Below are 20,826 nucleotides of genomic sequence, written 5' to 3' on the forward strand. Positions count from 1 at the left end.
GATATGCATCTAAATCACTATCTCAAAAAGCATTAATAATAGCTTTTAAAAAGTTCTTAAGTCCTGGCGGTAGAATTGTAAAGCCTAATGGCATTGGGGAGTATTGACCTCTTCATCCTGTCTGAGGAGCATTGCATCGATAGTAACCTGTCGCTGTATACCCATCTTGTGTATATATTGCCTATTCTCTATCACAGCTCTGTTACATTATGAATAGAATAGCATCAAAGTTCTGTTGAGCTTATAATTATTACTGTCTTGTTTATTATTATTAATTCGTCGTAAACTTCTGCTGCACATTGCAGGTCGCCTATACGGAACTCCCCGGCTCTTGCACGGCTTATATATATGGTGCGCAATGGTTCCTTGGGAGTTGTAGTTCACATCACGTCAGACTCCAGTCGATGGGCAACATTGGACTACAGATCCCACAATACGCGCCGAGTCCAGCCGCATGCGCAGTAGGAAGCTGCACTGCCAGGGCAGAATATGGTCCAAGCGCTCATAGGGAAGCCGGGGGAGGACGCAGCTGTCGCCGCCGTTGCTGCTGTTACCGGGTCGGAGGATCAATAACGAAGGAGAGAAGGGGAGAAGGAAATGTCAGGCTCCACGTAAAGTGACCGGCAAGAAATAAGGCGAAGGATTACTGTCCCCGCGATCAGCTTGCATGGGTTTTTAATCAATGAAATGTTTGTGCGTCTTCCATTCCACCGGCTCGTTCCCCAGTAAATGATGAAGAAGCAGTTCAATCGGATGCGACAGCTCGCCAACCAGACGGTGGGCAGGTTGGTACAGAATTGCGATGTCTTATCCAGATCTGTTATTTTGTTGATGATAAATGCATTTAATGTTTGCATACGGCGTCGTGGGAACATGCGGGGTGAGCGACCGCAGAGTTTTGCTGAGGAATGCAGACTGCTCTCCACCACCACCACCCCCCGCACCTTCCCCCGCACGCACTCCCACCACCAACCTCCTGTTCCCCCGCTGTTGCTACTGCGCCCGTTCCTACACCAGGCGATGAAAACGAAAGTGGCAGGCAGGCTCAGGGAGATCAGGATCTCAACCCATTCCTCATTTAGTGAGAACGTTCTGCTACATGTTGGGGTAAAGGAGAACTCTGCCACCCCTCCCCAGCCCTCTTCCCCACCCCACCCCACCCCCCATCCGCAAAGACAATCTTGCGTTTGTCCCATCTGAACGCTCCTTCAGACTGAAATGAATGGAGACTTGAGCATTCGAGGGCATTAAATGTGTCAGAGATTGCAAAGGGAATTGACCGTGTCGAGTTACAGGTTTGCGGTATTAAGACACGATCCATATCTCAAGAGGGGGCGGTTATTGATGTACAAATACTGACACACCTTACGGATTGCGAGCTGTAAGGTGAGATACCATATCTCGGGAGTGTGTTGGAGAGAGGTTTACCGTAATTAACGAAAAACACTTCATGTATCTGGGGGGAAAGACGGCAATCTCGACCTGTTTCCGCACACAATGCATTCCACAAGGTGGCATTAGACCATGTTTACGGGTTAGCAGGTACCCGCACTAAAAACAAGCACAAACGAGGCATTTGCGGCAGTTTCTCTGTTGCACGCGTCACTTGCTTTATGTTTCGCCCTCCATCATCTGGAAAGTAAAATGTTTGCCCCCCCCCGTGTCCGTAAATAACTCCTGGGGCACTGGAGGCGGCTTCGGCCGCGGCCAACTCGGTAGCGCGCAGAGGTGCCAACATCTGGGGCAGAATACAAATCCGATCGCTTCACGGGTTGTGCCCCATTTTCAGCGTCGGTAATGAAAACGTTAGCCGGCTTCGTTAGGGGAGAAGTGCGGCGTGGTTCAAAGATAGATTTTTTTTAGGATTTGACATGCTGTTGTGAACAGGGAAGGCAAGACGTTTGTTCAAATGAGAACATATGCGCACCGATGTAATAAATGACTGACATTGCTGAAATACTTTACTAACATAATGTTAGAAGTTGAACTGATAATTACAGTCTAACTGGGCCTCCAAGTGCACGCTTTCTCCGGATTTTCTTAAATTTTGCCTCAAAACAGCACGCGCTTTAATAAGCATGCCAAATAAAGGCAGACAAACGTGTGTGTTATGTCCTAGGATAATGTATTGGTCCCCCTGTCAGGGCGAGCTGAAGAATTCTAAGTCCTGACCAGAGAAGATGAAACATATTTTGGCGATATATTGCCTTCATTGCTTCGTGCTCATTTGTCATGGCAACGGGTGAGAGAATGAAGCACTCGGTGATCGCTCGGCGTTACAGCACTGTGTCCCCGAGGAGTGTTTGAAATTTGAATGCAAATTCACACCTTAGGAATGGGGAAAAAATAAAAAATAAATCCAGGACCATGTAATTCCTATTTTGAGTAGTCATCGACGAACATCTGAATAGGTAATGTTACCCTAAACAAAAATTCCAGTAAAAACAGAGACTACAACGTTTGTGCCCCTGTAATCTTCAGATTTACACATTAACATTGACGCATTTAAGAGGAGGTTTGCTGTGAGTCTAGCAAGCCTAGGAATGAGGGGCAGAGTGGTAAGAGGTAATGTAAGTCTGAGTCTTTGATTACAAGCTCAAACAACTTGGCTAAAGGGGTTTGGTTTTGTGCTGGAGCGACTATGTGAGTAGGTTGTATTTATTCCTCCTGCTCAGAAAGATATACCTTCAACCAATGAAGTGGATAGATTGAAAATTTTCCTCACATACACATTCATGGATTTATTTTAGGTGGTGCTGCAAACCAGCAGGGATGGGGTATGGAGAAAGACCCAATGCCACTCAAAATCTGTCAGAGCAGGAGTTTGTGTAACTGCAAGTGCCAAATGCCCCAGGAGCAACAAATTGTGGCTGAACACCTCTAGGCCTCTGGGGAACTCACTGTACAAAATTTGTTGTCTGCAATGCAAGAGTGTGACCCCTTCTCCTTCCCCAGGAGAGACTGCATTTCCAAAGCTGATAGCAAAACAGATCCACTCTTAGTTGGTATCCTGTCATTGCTTGCCTGGGGATGCAGGATCATCTGTATGTTCTCTGCTTAAGTGAGTGTGGGAGTCCTATCCCCATAACCCAGTTGGGAACTGTTGGGCATTTTGAGACTGGGCACTCTGAGACCTAGAATAACATGATGTTCTTCCTTTAGGAGTTTTGCTTTCTCTCCTTGTCTACGGTTTTGGATGGGGAAGTTTATGATTGGTAGTGATTTCATGTTATTACATGTATAATCTTCTCCAAAACTATTGGTTCTGGATAAAGCATCGTAATGTCTCTGTTTTGCTCAGGTTTTCTCATAGCCTCTCATACTTTACTGGCTTAGGTTTCATTCTGTTGCAAGTTGAATGTCACAGAAAAGGGTTCCCATACCACAGACTGTTGGAAATTAATTTACAAGACTGCATTTTTAGCGAATATTGTATTATAAACTTGGTTGAAGCAACTTAGATGCTTGTTGTTAAAATATGAAAGGACTGAACGGAACACTGTTACTAACTTTATGTTGCCTGCATGTTATGTGTATTGTTTTGAATTATTGCATAACTAGTCTTAAATTTTAAAATTTACTGATTTACCAGTGATTCTTGACATTGTGTATGTCATTTTACACTAGACAAATATACTTGCTATTAGCAGTGAATAATTGTTTTTGTAAAATATACCTCAGATATTTGTAACGCAAACAGTTCCAGGTGTTGAATGTGAGTACTTAAGTTATACCAGGAAAGGTATATTTTAAGAAAGTTTAGAACTTTGAATTTTTATCAGTGCAAATTTTAAATTTATTGTTTTTTTTACCCATCCTAGTTTCCATTGCTTGTTTCATCTTTAGTGTGCATGTCATCAGTCTATTTGTGTCTATCAGTGAACTGGTGCAGCCAGAGGTACTGCTGACTCACAGCTATAACAATCTGGATTCAATCCTGACCTTCAATACTACTACTTCTGTGGACTTTGCATATTCTCTCTGTGTCCGTATGGGGTTTCCTCAAGGCCTTCCAGCTTTCACCCATGATAGGGGGTTTTCTTCTTTTTATTATGCCAGTGTAGGTGGCTGATAGGAGAATTAGGGTGAAGTTGGGCAAAGGAGAGACTAGGCTAAAAGGAAATCAATTTTTTTTATTGATACAGTGGAGAGTAGGCCTTTCCAACCCTTTTGAGGCCTCCTCCCAGCAATCTCCCTGTATAACCCTAGCCTAATCATGGGACAATTTACAATGATCAATTAACCCACCAACTGGTATGCTTTTGGACTGTGGGAAGAAACTGGAGCACCTGGAGAATGCATTAACTCTTTACAGACAGTGGTGGGAATTGAACCTGGGTTACTGGTACTGTAAAGCATTGTGCTAACCACAACACTACCATGCCAATGGGAATGCTCTGGATGCTGGTTAAAGGCATTCTTCTATGTCAAAATAAAACACAACAGGCAAAAGAGGTTGATGGACAGCATTCAGGGCTATGTAGCTTGATTGGTTTTCCTATTGCTAGTTATGGATTATTGCACTAGCTGGCTCCTTTTACCTTTAGTAAGAATCACTGAAAGCAATTGTACTGCTTTTTGACCCTCCAAATTAACTTAGACTGAAACACAGTTTTGGTGCAGCATTCTCTGAATATTATCTCTGACAGAATAACTGGGACAGCTGTCAAAAGTAAATTAAATTTGATAATGTCTGATTCATACCTGGTTTTAGTTTGCAATCCAAACAGCAATAGCAACAAGAGCCATAAATTACAGGTCTAACATATATATTAAAACCTGGCCTCTATTATACCCTCCAGCTACTTTTCCAGATTAATTCTGTTTCTAATAGGGGAAATTGCCTTATCCCTTCAGGAATTTCTGACAGAATACGATTTGCAGTCAGCAGTGAAGAGACAGATCTCATCACTGACCTAACACAAAAGCTGCCCTGAAAGGTTTTGTGGTTTTTCAAGTAATAGTTTTTGACCAACTTTCAATCTGTCACTATGGAGCAGAAAAATAAGCTATTCAAATTGCAGATTTTTCACTGCACGGCGAGAAATAAGATGTAATATAATTCAAATTTAGTCATATTACAAAGGCGAACAAAATCAAGCACAGGATTAAGGAGGAGGATGAAATATCTTTTAAATTAATTCTAAGGTAAGAGTAATGAATTTTAATTATTTTATATAATCTGCAGTTTTCAGCTGTTCTCCTGAGAGAATTAGACCACACTTGTAAAGTCAGATTTTAGGGCCATAGAGATTATTCACTGGTGATGACTTGGTATTTTGTTAAAAAATATTACATTTTCTCCCTCAAGACTAAACCCTTCTCTTGATACTTTTTTGTAATGAGAATAGTGTACAATGTGTGTGGCTGGCTAATGATAATGATAGAATAGACATAAATATGTCCTTTCTGGCTGGTAAAATGTAATGAGTGCTCTGCCACAGGGATTAGTGCTTAGGCCTCAGCTTTTACATTGTAAGCAGATGATGAGGCTGGAGGGGCAGGAAGTGTGGTGGCTAAATTTGCTGATGGCTCAGGGACAGGTAGGAAATCAAGTTGTGAAGAGAATTTCACCACTGTTGTTGGTAAAGTCTCGGATACCATTTATGAAGCGTACAGGAGTGAGGTTGGTCAGCTGATTGAGTAGTACCACAACAACCTCACACTCAGCATTAGCAATACCAAGGAATTGATTATGGATTTCAGGAAAGGGAAGTCTGCAGAATTGAGGAGTCATTGATGGAAAGGGTGAGCAACTTTTAAGTTCTTGACTGTCAACATCTAGGAGGGTGTGACCTCGGCTCACACATTGCTGCAATTATAAAAAGGCACGCCGGTGGCTCTACTTCATTAGGAGTTTGAGATGATTTGGTATGTCACCAAAGACGCTTTGCAAATTTCTGTAGATTGTATAGTGGAGAACATCTTTATAAGTTGCATTACAGCCTGGTTCAGGGGCTCCGATACACGGGATTGCAAGAGGTTGCAGAGGGTTGTAGGGTTAGCTAGCCCCATCACAAGCATAATCCTCCTCACTGTTGAGGACATCTCCAATAGGTGATGCCTCATTAAAGACCTCAGACACTGACCATCTGGGACATGCCCTCTTCTCCTTACCACCATCAAGGAAGAGGTACAGGAGCATGAAGATCTACGCTCATGAATGAGGAACAGCTCCTTTCTTTCCACTATCAAATTACTAAACAGTCCATTAATCCATGAACTTTACCTCTTTATTCCTTTTTTGCACTATCTACTTATTTTGTAATTTTTATTAATTTTATGCCTCTGTACTAATGCCTCTAAACACCAAATTTCACATCATTTAAGACAGAGTTGATAAATCTGATTCTGGACCTAGAAAGGGACAGAGATAGGTTGAGTGAGAGGGCAAAGATCTTAAAAATTGAGTATACTGTGGGAAAATATTAAATTATCTATTTAGGCCAGAAATAAAACAAAACACCTATATTGTGTGAGATTGGAGTGATCTAAGATGCAGAGGGAGGTATGTCCTAGCACACTTTCACAAAAACTATTATGAGGCAAAAATATAAGTAGGAAAGATAACTGAATATTTTTATTTTATAAAAATGCAATTAATCACCAAAGCACCTCAAGAAAAGAAGCCTCATAAAGGTGGCATCACCATTCAGCACGTGCCCTCTTCTTATTACCACTATTAAGGAGGAGGCACATAAACCACGAGACAACACTCAGCATTTTAGGAACAGCTTCTCCTCTGCATTCAGATTTCTGAATGGTACATTAACTCATGAATACCATTTCCCTATTCTGCTCCCTTGTTGAACTATTTATTTTTTATATTTATTGTAACCTGTATTTTTTAAATGTATTGCACTGTACTGCTGCCTCAAAACAACATATTTCATGACATGCTAGTATTAACAAACCTTATTCTGATTCTGAAGTAAGGAAGTTTTTCTTCAGTATAATAGAATGTCGGTAAGACATCAACTGGTGTTTTGTGGTACTTTATTGGCCTTATTTAAAGAAGGATGTAAATGCATTGGAAATAGTTTCAAGAAGGTTTACTCAGTTAAAGTTGTCATCTGAGGAAAGGTTGCTTTGCCTAGGCTTGTATCTGGAACTCAAAATAGTGAGGGACAACTTGATTGTAATGTGTTAGGACCTTGAGTAGTCTTGACAAGATGAATATGGGAATGGATGATTCTCCTTTTGTGAGAATATAGAAATAGCAATTATTTTTAACAACAAATGGTCTTCCATTTAAGACATGGATAAGATGAAGTATTTGTTCTTCCTGGGGCATTATGTCTCTTCTGAAATCTCTTCATAGGGGGTGGAAGCAGTCTTTGGACATCATGAAGACAGAGGTAGATAAATTGTTGATAAATTAACAAGTGAAAGTTACTAGGTGGGGTTGTGTGTGGGGGTGAACAGGAATGTGGAACTGATGTTACGATAAGATCAGCCCCAATGTTGTGAATATCTGAGGAGAGATAAGGGGCAAAGTAGCTTATTTCTGCTTCTAATTTGTGTGTGCCTTCTTATGTATGTTAATTCATATGATGAAGTTTAGTTTCAATCTAGTGATTACCCCTATGATAACTGTGAGAGTGCATGCTGTGTAGAGGAACAGGGTTCACTGATAGGAACATTTAAATGCCCATGCTTAACTTAGAAATTTTCAGTGGTTTTACAGATTATTAACAATTTCACTGTTATTAAGACTGCAGATATGGAACAGATGGTTTATATGGTGGAGTTCTTGTTATGTGGGTCAACGTGGCAACATTTGTAAAGCACCAAAATCCCACAAATATGCAATTAAGTAACTGCTTTCTTCATCTGCTGTGCCTTTTGGTTTTGGGAAGAGTATCGCTAGGACACTTAGAGAATTCTAAAAACAAAAATCTGCAGATGCTGAAAAGCTGAACTAAAAATAATGCCAGAAATACTCAACTGGCTTCCAGAACCTGTGGAAAGAGAAACAGATAATATGTTAGGTCACAGACAGATCTGACAGCCCTTTGAATAAACATTCACTCTTTACTTCCAGATCCTCAGTGTATCCAAACACAACCCTCTTCCAGTTTGAACTTCCGGACAGAGTCTTGGTTTTTCATTCTGTCCACACAACCTTATATGTTCGGTGCTACACGAGCTTATCCTTTGGTTTGCTTGAGTAGGGCTTGACGTGCTAATCTTTGGACAGCAAAATGAAGCCAACACCAGTGACTCTGTGAAGAACCAATGAAGGAAAAATAATGGATCATTTAAATTGTCATTATTTGCATAAATACCAGTTTGGAAGCACCTAGTAGTGAACCAGTTCCTGAAAATAGACATTCTCCCCACCAAATTTGTCAGTATTTCAGTCAATACCTGTCAAATGCTTCCAGTCTAAGAATTACATTTTGTTCTCAGAGAATTCCAGTTTGATCTTTCCCTTCTCCCCTCTTTTTCTGAAGCTTAAAATTTGCTTATCTTCAAGCATTTCCCTGTTCTGATCAAAGGACATGGAGTTGAAGTCAAAGCATTAACTCAGCTTCTTTCAACAAGACTTGCCCTTTTGAATCCTTCAAGCATTTTTAATTTTAATTTTTGATCAATTCAGGATTGTTTTAAAATAGCCAGAAAGGACCAAACCTCTGTTTTACTTTGTTCCATTAAGGAAGCACAGACATGTCATTGTGAAGGCCAGTGTGTATATCTCATATTGTTTGATATCACTTTTGCCCTGAGGGGAAACATGTCCTCTCACTTTCCTTATGTAAATTCATCGAAGTGGTAGGGACCTAATACAATTGGTTCTTCAGCATTTATTTCTGAGGAATTCCACTGGACACCACTGGGATTAAGAGAATTTTGCAGCAATTGCAATAAATTCCAGAACCCACATGTTTATTCTGTGTTAGGATTCATGGACTTGTTTTAAATAAATTCTTAAGAATGAATTGAATAGTCCTCTTTATAATTACTGAACACCTGTGGTCATACACAATGGTTGCAGTAACCAGGATCTTTAAAGAAAAGCTACTTCCAAAATGAGATGTCTGTTTTGCCTTGTCAAATGAAGTGAATATGTTATTTGAAATGGATATTAATTTAATAAGGTAATCTGTGATACTTTACTATTCAAATGTTAAAAAGATGGGGAAAATGTATATTAAGTTCTCAGTACTTAATCAAGAGAAAACAAATGTAAAACTTTTTTAGAACTTTTGAAGTTTCGAAGCTGTTGTTGATGTTGACTTGTTCTGAAATGTTTTGTGTATTATATAGGACATAGGACACAAATATAATTGCACTGGATAATGAATCCTCACCTATACAACAAGAGGGAGGCAACATGCAAAATTTATGCTGCCTTTTCATTGAAATGATTGTAGTTTTCTGCCAACACTGACCATCTTACTGCTTGGCTCATTGCTTATGCAAGCAATCTAATTCCATGAGTGACTTAACTCTAGTTAAAACTAATCTGCATTACTTGAAGCCAATATATGCACCTTGAAGGAGAAGTAGTGTAGACTGGCAAGTCAGTGTAGACGTGTATGTTACTTGCCAAAAGCTTTATGACGTGGCATGAGAGAGAATGAGTTAACAGGTAGATTTAGTGATGCTGCAGAATTTAGGAGGAAAGTTGATTTGTATCCCTCAGGTGCAAATCCCCAAGACCATTGTAAGAGAATCAATTTCCAAGACACTGAAGCACTGCTGGTGGTTCATCATGTTGCCCCACCAACGGCACCGCTAGATGGAACAACTCAATATTTCACACCTTGTCACTTACCGACAACCATCTCAAAACAAAATTACAGATTATTTTTGATATCCAGACTCCACCACACGCTCACATACTTTACAGTGCTGCAAGTGTCACTCTTCCAAGTGACAGTTTCCTGCTATTTAGAGTTCTTCCACCATGACAGCAACACAATTCCTATCTGTGAGAAGCTCAACACTGATCTTTTCTAAATTTTGGACAGAGGTGTGATCAGTGGGAGCAGCCAAAAAGAGAAGATGTGAAGATTAACCTATGTGGTCATATTGTCCCATCCTATTGGAGGAGACAATCCTCATCATGACTGGAAAAGCTGTTTTTGAAGCCATGAACAGTGCTGTGTTCAATCCAAATAGATGTGCAGTCTCCTGATCTATTGTTCTACTTCTGTCCCATTTTTCATGTGGCTTATAGTCTCTTCTAATTTACAATCTGCCAGTGGTATAAACATGCCTCAACCTCCTAGCACCACCCACCTTCCTTTACCACATCCTTGTGTCTATCTTTGTTTAGGTAGCCAAGACCTCTACCCCATTCAGATAAGATAGAGGAGGAGATAGTGGCTTATTTAGAAGCTAGTTTGAAGGTTGAACCTGCACCAGCTTTTCAGAGAGCTTTGCAAAGAATTCACTGCCTTCCCTTTCCATCACCACCCAATGATTAATGTGTAGATCAGGTCATAATGCATCTATATTATCAGGCCTTCCTGACTGACACCATGGAGTTAGCACTCTACTTGTACACACGATAAGATCCTCACTAAGGTGGCATCTCATTATGTCAGATGAACCTAACATGTATATGGTTGTAAATATGTAATGGGAGCAGTGGCTGTCTAGTGGTTCAAACCTGCTTCAGTATCCCAGAATCAGGCTTAATGCTACTGACATACTATGAATTAAAATACAAAATATATATTTTAAAATTTTAAATTAATTAAGTAGTGCAAAAGGAGAGGACGAATAGGGTGGTAGTGTTCGTATAGGTTGGTTCATTGTCTGAACGCAGAGGGGAAGAAGCCGCTCCTAAAACATTGAGTATGTGCCCTCAGGCTCCTGAAACTCTTCTCTGATGATGCTAATAAGAAGAAAGCATTTCCAGGGTGATGCAGCTCCTTAGCGATGGTTGCTGCCAAGTACATGCTGATCTTCCAGCTTTGTGCTGTTTTCCAACACAGTGCCCACATCACTTGGTTCTCTTCTTGCTAAGAATGTATCAGTCTGTTTTGAATATATACGATGAGTGAGCTTCCACAGCTCTCTGGGCAGAGAACTCCAGTGATTCAGCACATACTGAATGAAGAAATTACTCGTGATTTTATTTTTAAACAGCTGACCCCATATTCCCTTTGGTTCTAGACTCTTCAGTCAGAGGAAATATTCTCCCTGCATCTAAACTGTCAAGCACTTCGAGAATTTTTGCACAATTGGAAGAGATTACTCTTATTTACTAAACTCGCCAAAATACATGCATGTTATAATCAATCTCTTTGCATACACCAGACTCTCCGGTCTAATAAATCTTTATGCTACTGCTTCTGTGGCAAGTACATCCTTTCTGGGGTAGTGTGGCCAAAGCTTCACTAAGTACTCAAGATACAGTCTCACCAAGTCCTGATACCATTACAATAAGACTTTCTTTCTCTTTTATTCATATTCTTAACATAGCATTGACCCTTTTGTTGTATGCTGCCCCGACATAGTGGCTGTCAGTGAATTGTATCACCTTGAACATCAACACTACCTAATTTCTCTCCATATAACAAATAGCGTTTCAATTACATGCACTGAAATGGATGGTCAAATTTTTCCTCATCTTACACCTTCTGCCACATTCTCACCCACTCAATCAGCTTGTCCAATAAAGAAAAATCATATTATCTAAATATTGAGAGATTGTAGATGTGAAAGGAGCAATATTCACAAAAGAGATGTAGATAGAACAACTAATTAAGAAAGCTTAAAATATTTTTTGTGTATTGATAAAATTCTTGATTAGAAAGGTTATGGAGAGAAAGCAGGAGAGAGGGATAACTTATTAGCCACAGTGGAATGGTGGAACAGACTTGATGGGCTGAATGGCCTAATCCAGCTCCTATGTCTTACGGTCTTATGAAGGAGTTGAATAAAAGTGTGGGCAGATTTTGTTTTAGCTATGTATAGCATTGATGAAATGATTTGGAGTGCTATGTGCAAGATTGGTCTCCTGACTTACGGAAGGATGTAACTACGTTGAAACCAAAACATGCTGGCTTACAAGATCAGTATTGAAATAGATCCTAAAATATTTCCTCATGTGGGAGAATCTGGAATTAGGGGTCACTGATTAACAATAACATGTTGCCCACTTAAAACTGTTCTGAAGTATTTTTGGTATTTTTTTAAAGGGCTATGGGGTTATGGAGTTCTATTTCTCAAAGTGCAGCAGATGCAGAATCTTTGAATATTTTTAAGTCAAAAGGAGATAAATTCTTGAGAAGAAAGGAGCCAAAAATGCCAGGAACCGCAGGATTGTGGAGTTGAGTTATGATGAGATCTGCCACGATCTGATTGAATGATAAAAAACATGCTCTGGGGAACAAGTGACCTGCTTCAGCTCCTAATTGGGTACATGCAAATGGTTATATAATCAAATGTACAATGGATAATTACCTCTAAAGGTTCAAGCTATGGCATTATTTCCTGACCTGAGTGTCTGCATACATATTTATTCAACATTAATTAACTAATAAATTAAGAATATAAGTTATCACTTTTTATTTAACAAAGCCGAGAGCTTCTGTGTGATATAGTGTATACCTTTCTCTACAACCTTCAGTATGAAGCAGTGAAGCTGTAAGTTGGATGACTGCTACATAATTAATATGCTTTGGGATTAGATGTAGTTTATGTGAGCACATCCTAGTGCAGTAAGTGTTGTGGTTCTTATCTTGCCATAGAAGATGTTGAAGGCTGGGGAGACCCTTGAGAACTGTTCTGCTTTGTAAGACAGAGGGTGAGATGGTTGCAATCTGATTGAGGGCATTGCCAAATATATGGCAGCAGATGACATAAATAGATTAGTGTGAAAGAGATTTAGAACCAGTGTCAGGGCAATTTCTTTACTTGTAAATTGGTACATGCTTGGAATTTTTCCCCCCAGCACATTTACCAAGAATTGTGGTGATGTATGTCATTGAGCATGTTAAACTACAACATTTTAATTTAATTCCCAGAATGTGGAAGTCATTACCATGGTCATTATTTATTGCACAATGATCTACTGGCATACACTGGATCTATGACTTAAGGAATATTAATTATATGACAGTCCGTCAATTTGTAGTTTCAGTGTTTGTGCTGAAGGAAATGAGACAAAGTACAGACTAAAATCAATCATGGAGTCCCAAGTTTTCTAAAATAAAACCAGTGTCAAGAGAATGTATTTAACGTTGGATGGTGGTAAAAGAGAATGCAAACACCATTCTGGTATTTTTGAATTAACGTTATCTCTTTGACCGCAATCTGTATTATATATCCATATAACAATCGCAGCATGGAAACAGGCCATTCCGGCCCTCCTAGTCCGTGCCGAACTCTTAATCTCACCTAGTCCCACCTACCCGCACTCAGCCCATAACACTCCACTCCTTTCCTGTCCATATACCTATCCAATTTTACCTTAAATGACACAACTGAACTGGCCTCTACTACTTCTACAGGAAGCTCATTCCACACAGCTATCACTCTCTGAGTAAAGAAATACCCCCTCGTGTTTCCCTTAAACTTTTGCCCCCTAACTCTCAGATCATGTCTTCTCGTTTGAATCTCCCCTATTCTCAATGGAAACAGCCTATTCACGTCAACTCTATCTATCCCTCTCAAAATTTTAAATACCTCGATCAAATCCCCCCTCAACCTTCTGCGCTCCAATGAATAGAGACCTAACTTGTTCAACCTTTCTCTGTAACTTAAGTGCTGAAACCCAGGTAACATCCTAGTAAATCATCTCTGCACTCTCTCTAATTTATTGAGATCTTTCCTATAATTCGGTGACCAGAACTGTACACGATATTCCAAATTTGGCCTTACCTATGCCTTGTACAATTTTAACAATTTATCTGTATTTTAAGTAGCAATGTATAGTTTATTATAAGAAACAATTCTAATAATTAATCTTCAAGTGCCAAAACAGATGTACAGTGTGACAAAACAATGGAATCAGATGCAAAATTTGATTTATTACCCATCTGTAATTGCCTTTAAACTGACTGGGCCATTTTAGAAACCGTTAAGAGTGAAACACATCGTAGTGAATAGAACATGGAACATAGAAGAGTACAGCACAGGAACGGGCCATTTGGCCCTCAGTGTTGTGCTGAATCAGAACACCCAAACACTAATCCATTCTATATGCCTTGTCCATACTGCTCCAGCTTCCTTATATCCATGTGTCAAATCCAACCGTCTCTTAAAAGCTTCTGATATATTTGTCTACCACCATACTAGGCAGTGCATTCCAGGCATCCACCACTCTGAGTTAAAAACTTACCCCTCACACCCCCCTTGAACCTACCCCCTTTCACCTTTAATGCATGCCCTCCGGTATTAGCCCTGGGAAACAGATACACGCTGTCCACACTATCTATAAATCTGGAGTCTCTTACGCAAAGCAGATTTTCTTTATTAAAGTACTTTGACGAATTAGATTTTTTTTGGAATAACATTGCGTTATTTCCTGATCAGCATTGCTAATACTTAATGAAGCAACTGAACTGGAATTTCTTTTGCTTTATATGTAAGAGTCCAAAATATCTCTTCTCAAATCCCTGATTATTTACCATCCCCCACAGAGAAAGAAAAGGAGGGAAGAATGACTACCCAGGCAGTCATGTTCAGTGCACTCTACTGGGACTGCTGTTGTCCATTATCTTTAATAATTTCATTGCACATGGCCTAGGGAGAATTAATTTGAAAGGTCATGTTATTTTGAATTCTCTGGTATAGAACTACATTGGCATTGTGCCCAGAACACAGTGCATACTCACAGATAAACAATGAAAAAATGACATCTGCTGTAAAGTGTTCATTATTTATAAAGAGTGACCTAGAACTTGTTATATATGGGGTTGTCATTGAGATGAGTTGTAGTGAGCAATCCCTGTACAGAAGCAGGTATAGACTCACCCAACGTTGGGCTTCAGGCCTTACTTACATAAGGTCAACAAGCTACAGAAGCTGGTTAGGCATCTCAAGTCATTGCGGTATTGAAAAGCTTTGACACTATGTAGAGCTGCTGTCAGTTAGACCTTGGGGCTGAGGTAGTGGGGATGACTGGAGACTGAAGCTTGGAGCAGAGGGTGTGTGCTCTGTGTTATGATTCTGGGAACACTACATCCCTAGATTGGAACCTGGTAGGAATAGGAGGGGATTGTAGTGGGGGGGGGGGATTCAGGGACTGGGGGTCTGCACTGGTGAGTATAGTTGTGGAGTAAAAGGAGATCACATGGGGAGGAACTATCTGACTTGGGTTCCCAGTGCAACACTGAGATCTTGAACTAACTGTATAAAAATATATTTCTGCCGGGAGTAACCAAAGACAGACACATCCCAAGTGACCTAAATTCCTGGGCACTGCTCCAGGGGAGCATTGGACTGGGAGTGACTTCCTTCCATGCATGACTGATGTGAAAATTGTAGGCATAAATTGCTCACATCTAAACCTTTACTTCAATGACTTAGAAAGCATCTCATTCAGACTAGGTGAGACTTCTGCTTTTATGACTACCAGAATTTTAAATACTGTATTCTATTCTGTTCTCTCAAATTCACTGGTAGTTCTTCAGGTGCAGTCAGGCCAAATAGCCTTTTCAGTTCTGAATGAGTACCATTGTTTCTTGACTGCAGAAATTGTAGAAGGCTTTGTATTAACCTTTCAAATTGGCCATTAATCTATTCTCATACTCTCCTTCTACAGTCCCGATGAAGAGTCTTGGCCCAAAGTGCAAACTGTTTATTTCCCTCCATAGATGCTGCCTGATCTACTGAAGCGCTCCAGCATTTTGTGTGTGTTGCTCAACATTTCCAGCACCTGCACAATATGTTGTGCTCCTTTTCCATATCATTCCTTATTGGATATACTCTCAGTGGCCACTTTACTAGATGCATCCTGACCTAATAAAGTGGCCATTGAGTGTACCCTTGTGGTCTCCTGCTGCTGTAGCCCATCCACTTCACGATTCGACATGTTGTGCATTCAGAGGTGCACAACACTCTTGTTAGTACATGGTTATTTGAGCTACTATTATCTTCCTGTTAGCTTGAACTAGTCTGGCAGTTCTCATATGACCTCTCTCATTATTAGCAAGGCGTTTTTGGCCACAGAACTGCAACTCACTGGAGTTTTTTTTTGTTTCTCGCACCGTTCACTGTAAACTCTAGAGACTGTTATGTGTGAAAATCCCAGGAGGTCAGCAGGTTCTGAGATACTCAAACCACCCTGACTGGAACTGACAAAACATTCCATAATGAAAGTCACCTAGATCACATTTCTTCTCCATTCTGATGGTTGGTCTGAACAACAACAGAACCTCTTGACCATGTCTGCATACTATTATGCATTGAGTTGCTGCCACATGATTGACTAATTAGGTATTTGCATTAAAGAGCAGGTGCACAGGCCTACCTAATAAAATGGCCACTGAGTGAGCTTGCATGCTGCATTGGGTTGAGCCAGCATCGATGAAATTCTAGCAAAATATTATGATTACACGATTCAATTCTAGTTAGGGCATGTGTATTTAAATGATTCAAGATAATAGGGAACACGCAGACATTCACAAGCTGAGCTCCAGGGTCTTCCAGCACTTTCTAAAAATAGCAAAACAGATATTAATTGATCCAAAACATTTTGTTTTTTGTCTAAAATAGCTGACTGTTAGAATGTCATATACTACTGTAGTTTCAATGATTTATTTCTAAGCAATTATCTAAAATATTTAAATAGGGATATTCGATTGCGATATTTGAATAAAATTTTCCCAGTTTGCATATTCAATTCTCACCAAGTGGTTTATGTACTAGATACTGAACAAAACACAAAACCACAAATGCAAACATTGTGATAAGCCAGTTTTTCAATATTGACTATTGAAGGTTTGCTCATATTAATAAACCCTATTAGTGGCTCATTATGAATTCTGTGCAATAGGTACTCTATTTTCTTCCACATCACGAAAATGTACTGATAGATTAAAAAAATCCCTTAGTGTATATCAGTGGGTCCACGGACCCCTCAGTTAATGACAGAAGATCATGCAATAGAAAAGGTTGGGAGCCACTGCTGGAGGTAAATGGCAGACGAATTGATGGTCATGAAGGAAAGGTTAAGCCAGCATGTAAGTGAGGAGTGGAGGAACAGGACAGATTGGATTACTCCGCTGTGAGCCAGCATATCTTGATGAACAGAATGTCTCCCTACTTCGTCATATTAATAAAAGTTGTTAAGATGATGCAAGAGGCATTCATGGATTAAGGTTCACTGAGATTATATCATTCAGCCAGTTGAAAAGTCTGTTACCCAGCCAAGATATGTCTATGATTCAGCTAATATATACAGTGATCCCTTGTTAATTCAGAACATGACTAAAGTAATTAGAAATTGACAATGCTGAACAATGCTAGAACTATGAGCAACTCAGTCATGTTCTATAAAAATTAAATGAAGTTTATGTTATGTTTTGTAGTCCAAAACATCAAACTAATTCAAAGAAAACATGGAGCAGTGAATGTGTGTCTTTAGTTTACTGTTTACTTTTAGCAAAACGTGCACCTATGACATGGAGGCCTGATGACAAATACCATTCACATACTTTTACATATAACCCATAATGAATTATGCAAACAACAAAGAATGCTTGTTCAATATATTTACAGGATTACTGAACTATTAAATACACAATACTCCTCCCTGCTTAGCTATAAATTCCAACTCGAATAGAGAGTGCATTGCAACTAAAAGATATGTATATATATTTTAAATATTTATATACATACTGCATACTATATAATACAATTGCCATAAAGACATCCACAGCATAGTAAATTTGAAGTTGTCCCATTCAAGTCTAAATATTTAATCACTGTGGAGGATTTCTTATTCTTGTGGGATAATGGCTTTCCTGACAAGGGGGTGGGGATCACTCTGGCGGGTGAAGCTACTGGCTGTGAAACAAATCTTCTAGGGGCTCCTCCGTGGTTGTTGTAGGAGTTGACTCTGAGATTGCAGGAAGTGGTTCTGACAACTCTGGACATCTTTCATCTCTACCAGGGCAATGCATGCCATTCCTGGGGACGGAGAGGCACTGCTCTTGGCATCTTCTGGATGTTTTTGCATCCTAAGCAATACATGGCTGGCCCTGTGCCAAGCTTATTGGTTTTTTCAGCTTTAATTGTATGTATGTTGAGAGGATCGGAGTTGACGACATTGATGTTTATGTATTCTTGTGAGATACTATAAACAGCCCTTTTTTTTCTCTCTTTTTCTTTAGTTTTTTCTCTTTTTTTTGTTTTCTTTTTTTCCTTAGATATTAGATTAGTAGGTTAGTAATTTTGCATATTTTTTTTCTTTTTCTTTTTTTATATATTATATATTATGAAATATCTAGATTTACCTTGTTCATATATATACTATATGGTTCATGTTTTGGGAAAACTTATTTATACTGTATTCATTGCTTATGTATTCCTTCATGTGTAATGGGAATTTGTAAGTTTGTAATCCCTTTATTAATATATTAACTGTATTTTGTTTATAATATTTTTAATACTAATAAAAAGATTGAAAAAGAAAAAAAAACAATACATGGTAAGCTGTTCGACTGCTGATCTAACCCAACCAACACCTAGATGACCGACATGTACAGTACATCCTTCAACGCTTCAGCTGTCAGCTTGGATGATACAACAACTCTCTATCCCCACATAAGGCAACATCTGTCAAGGGCAGGTTCATCCCAGCACTAGTAAAAGTGGGGAACTGGAACTTCTGCTCAACATTCCAGCCACTTCGGGTGGCTATGTAGAGCTGAGACATTGTGGAGTCTTCTCTGGTTTCCTTTTGGATCATCTCTGTCGTAATAGGGAGCCTTTCAATTTGCTTCAGGGAGAATACTTCAAGAGGAGTGTCCTCTTCTGTAAATTTTCAGCTGTTACCTTTTCCAAGGTTAAACACGTCAACATTTCCATGATTAGTCATCCTCTTGAATTTGAGCTTGTAACTATGTCCTGCAAGAAACTGAGCCCATCTCTGCATTGATGCTGCTGCTGTTAGTGGAATAACCTTCTATGGATTGAAAATGTACACCAGTGGTTGATGATCAGTTTGAGGTAAATTTTCTCCCATATAAGTACTAGTTGAAATGTTTTAGCCACCCCCCCCCCCACAAAACAGACTTAGCACCTCTCTGTCAATCTGTGCTTAATTTTTTCTCTGCAGAACATTGGACATTCACTTTCATCACTCATACCTTGTGACATGACTGCACCTATACCATAAGATGAGGTGTCACAAGGTCACAGGCAAGATTCACTGGCCTATGTGGATCATAATATGTGAGTACAGTATCTGATGTCAACGTTTCCTTTATCTTTTGAAAAACCACCTCAAACTGCTTTGTCCATTGCCATTTCTTCCTGATCAGTAGTAATGAGTCAAAGGACTTGAGCATGCTAGCCAGGTTTGGCAGGAAACTGTTATAGTAATTGACAAATCCTAAAAAGGATTGCAAATGTAACACGTCCTTCAGGCTTGGGGCATCCACCACTACTTGAATTTTTCAATACAATTGTGTAGATCTTGAGCGTCACTGATGTGATCACAGTAAGTGACGCTCACACTTGCTGCATCATGCTCTGAGCCCATAAGCTTCTAATCTTTTTGTTACTGTCTTGAGATTTTGGAGAGGTTCCTTGTCATCCTTACTGTAAAAATGACATAATCCAAATAACACTGGGTGCCTCAACAGCCTTGCAACCCCTGTTCTGTGGATTTCTGCCAGAGGGCAGATGCAGATCCTACTCCAAAAGTAAGCTTTGGGTGTGGCATTTTCATTTAACACTTATTTTATCCTCGACGAGTTTGAGTTTTCCAATGCCATTCTTGAACACTGCTGTGGCACCATCTAGTAACTTTCTTAATTTGCTTTCAGTTGACTCTATTTCAGAGGATGTGGCATGCAAATTCCAATCAAGTTGTAATTCTCTCAGCCAATCATGACCCCACAATGTTCTAACCACATAGAAGCCCAACGTGGCTTGTTGGTTGTTGTATTCCGCTGTTATGAATGTCATTCCCACAGGAGTTATGATTTCTCCAGTATAAGTTCTTAGTTCTTTGAAACAACATTTAAACTTATTTTGTGGAATGACTGAAAGAGTTGAGCCAGTGTCCAATTCCATTTTAGCTAATTTGTCATTCACTTCTGGTGTAAGCCATATTGTTTGTCTCTTTTTAGTTTTTACATTATAAATCTCAAGGCTACCCAGTCCTATGTCACTCTCATCATTATCAAATTTTTCTTCAAAAGTATGTGGATTAGTACTCTTTTTGAAATTGCAACTTGACTTTTTATCTTTTTCCCTCCACGGTATGATCCTTTTAGTTTTATCTGTCCGACATGGTCTTTGTATGTAACCTACTTAGTTGCATTTTCTGCAAGTTGTGCCTTTAAATCTGCATTGGTCTAGTGTATGTGAGCCCCTGAAACAATAACACAATTTGTTCTGCCAGGCCAGTTTCTATTTAGAATCTGAAATTTTGTTCGTGTTCACTTTCATTCCTGAATGTAACTCAATTTTGTCTCTGTCTGCCATTTTCATCAATACAGCTATTTCAACCGTTCATTTAAATGTAAATTGTGCTTCAGTTGGGAACCATTTTTGAATGCTTTCTTGTAAGATTCCACAAACTAACCAATCTCTCGGTGCATCATTAAGCTCATTACTGAACTGACAATGCTCAGACAATTTCTTCAATTCAGCCACATATACTGAAATGGTCTCCCCTTCCTTTTGATT

At 39.5% G+C, this 20,826-nt stretch overlaps 1 protein-coding gene across 1 annotated transcript in view; it reads left to right on the plus strand.

Annotated features, from left to right (window-relative positions):
* The first annotated feature begins 473 nt into the window (after positions 1 to 473).
* The window catches only part of arhgap44a (Rho GTPase activating protein 44a), a 283,281-nt gene continuing 262,928 nt past the window's right edge, over positions 474 to 20,826 (plus strand). Inside the window, exon 1 of the mRNA XM_073025913.1 lies at positions 474 to 785. Within this exon, the coding sequence (XP_072882014.1) occupies positions 730 to 785 (56 nt within the window). The 5' untranslated portion in view covers positions 474 to 729. The remainder of the gene's footprint in view (positions 786 to 20,826) is intronic.

Source organism: Hemitrygon akajei, chromosome 22 (genome assembly GCF_048418815.1).
Source record: "Hemitrygon akajei chromosome 22, sHemAka1.3, whole genome shotgun sequence".
Classification (NCBI taxonomy): Eukaryota; Metazoa; Chordata; class Chondrichthyes; order Myliobatiformes; family Dasyatidae; genus Hemitrygon; species Hemitrygon akajei.